Here is a 2,213-nt window from a genome sequence, read left to right as displayed (position 1 = left end):
CTTCTTCTTCTTTTTTTCTTTTGCGGGTGATCATGTTGCTTCCTTCCATCTGTTACAAATCTCTCCCATGGTTATCCATCGTGTATGCATCCTCAACCACTTGCAAATTAACTGTGTTTTTAAAATACATATTGACTACTCATAAATAGCTGGAATTAAGTTGATTTTGTCTGCCAAGTTCTTGTTGCGCGCGAATATATAAAAGAGTACATGTTGGCTACTTACAAACGATCAAAATGCCTAACCGAGGTATCTTGAATAATCAGAAAATTTACAGTTACAGCAGAAGAAAAAAAAGACCTTCCAGGTAAATCGTGCTACTACTCGCTAGCTAGCTAAGTACAGAGCTAGTGCTACTGCTAGCCAGCTCACTTGGGCTCTGCGCGCCGTCCTCAGAGCCGGCCTCGCGCGCATCCGCCATCTTCCTCTCCTCCGACCTACACGCCGCGCAGCACGCCGTGGCGCCGTCTGCGGTCTCGGCGCCGGCGTCGGCGGCACGGCTCGTCATCGACGCCGGCGTTGCCAGGAAACTCGGCTGCTCGTCGCCGGCCATGATGACCACCACGTGCCGCAGCCACTCCCTTGCGGGCCCGGGGGGCGATGGCGAGCCCTTCTCGCCGTCGGAGCCCGCGGGTTGGTCCTCGTCCGGGCCGGCGAGGCCGCCGGAGAGTTTCCAGTAGGAGCAGGCGAGGGTGAGGAGCGAGAGCGCGATGAGGCCCAGCATGGCCGCGAGCCCGCCGAAGAGGTATGGCACCGGCGTCTGCCATGTCGAGCGGGGCGCCGCGGCGGGGCCATGGGCCATGGGGTACTCGGCTCCGGGCCTCATGGCATGGGTCGCTGGCGCTCCGGTGACAGCAGTGCGCGCCTCTCTGCTGTCTGTGTTGTCTGCTGAGTGGGTCGTGTGATGCTGCTACGTCCCACATAAAAATTCCCGTGGGAATGGGAGTGGTACTACTCGCTAATCGCTCTGGTAACCTATATATAGAGGTCCATTAGTGAAGCTGCACTAACATTACTGTAAACAAAATGATCTTGATTTGTAGGAGCAACCGTGAATGATTACATTCTTATGCACAAAAGCACAACGTCAGCTGACTTTTCGACGTGTCACAAAATTATTAGGGTGTAACTTTTCGACGTGGCATAAGAGCTATCAAGGTCTACACGCGATTAGATCATTGCAGGAAGTATATATAAAACATACTCATATGATATAAGTAGATATCAAGTATTCATACGTGATCGTTACTCATTGATGCGAATTCCAGAGGATTTATGGTTATTAAGTGCAACCAGTAAAAAACGGTCGCACGAGCTATCTCCAATCAATTTAGATCACGAGCTAATAATAGATTAGGTGTATAGACATCATAGCTGCTTTTTGTTTCGTGGAATGTGGGACACTCGTTTTTATGCACTTGTTTTGTCATGCTTAGGTTGTAAGATTTTGTGAATCTAAGACTTTGTATACGTATCTTTTTAATAATATGGTTGCGTTTCTTCTTTTCTAAAAAAAGTATACACTCCAATCTTGGCACCAACATGATTTTAAGAGCTAGTCATGACATCAAAAATGCACAAAGCCGAATGTAGACAAAAATGATTAATATATGAACTGCAACAAATATCAGCATCAACCATTAATGACAGTAACCTCAGAGAAACATGATAAGTGTTCCAACAACAGTACCTCTTTAAAGTGAACGACACACAAATAACAATGTTGCTGGACCCAATCACTGAGGTTAGATTACGGGTTTTCATTCTAAAAAGAGTCCGAGTAAACTAAAGGGTATGTGTCGATAAGGGAATGGCTCCAAAGTTTATACGTATTTTTCAAATAAAATAATAGTAATAATTATAGATATACTTAGGAAGTTTCAAAAAATAATATCCGTAGTAAGCCCCCTCACCCCTTATCGATCTAACGACACTGGCCAGATTGAAACGAGATGGAAGGGCATTTTCATAAGACCATCTAATAAACTATTTTGGATACTCTAGCTTAGCTAGTGATTAGAGTTAGTTTCTAGTTCATGACTAACCCTAAACTAACTCTAGTCAAATAGGTGTTTGGATGGAAGGGTTAGATCGACAATAGATGCACTTTATAAAAAGAGAAAAGTGTTTTTTTAATGAGTCCCACAAGAACTAGCTCTAATTAGCATCTCTTGGCTGATGGGAGAGAGAGAAAAATATTTTTTAATGAACCC

At 45.0% G+C, this 2,213-nt stretch overlaps 1 protein-coding gene across 1 annotated transcript; it reads right to left on the bottom strand.

The window, feature by feature from the left end:
- Positions 1-229: 229 nt before the first annotated feature.
- On the bottom strand, positions 230-1,059 carry LOC123403581 (protein GLUTAMINE DUMPER 2-like). Its single transcript, XM_045097505.1, has one exon. The coding sequence runs from the start codon at positions 824-826 to the stop codon at positions 332-334; it is 495 nt and encodes a 164-aa protein (XP_044953440.1). The 5' UTR covers positions 827-1,059; the 3' UTR covers positions 230-331.
- Between the last annotated feature and the right edge of the window lie 1,154 nt (positions 1,060-2,213).

This window comes from Hordeum vulgare, chromosome 6H (assembly GCF_904849725.1).
Source record: "Hordeum vulgare subsp. vulgare chromosome 6H, MorexV3_pseudomolecules_assembly, whole genome shotgun sequence".
Classification (NCBI taxonomy): Eukaryota; Viridiplantae; Streptophyta; class Magnoliopsida; order Poales; family Poaceae; genus Hordeum; species Hordeum vulgare.
Note: the sequence above shows the minus strand (reverse complement) of the source record. Positions and strands in the feature narration are given on the sequence as shown.

Coding starts and splice junctions, on each gene's coding strand:
- LOC123403581 (XM_045097505.1), bottom strand. CDS start 826: ATGAGGCCCGGAGCCGAGTACCCCATGGCCCATGGCCCCGCCGCGGCG.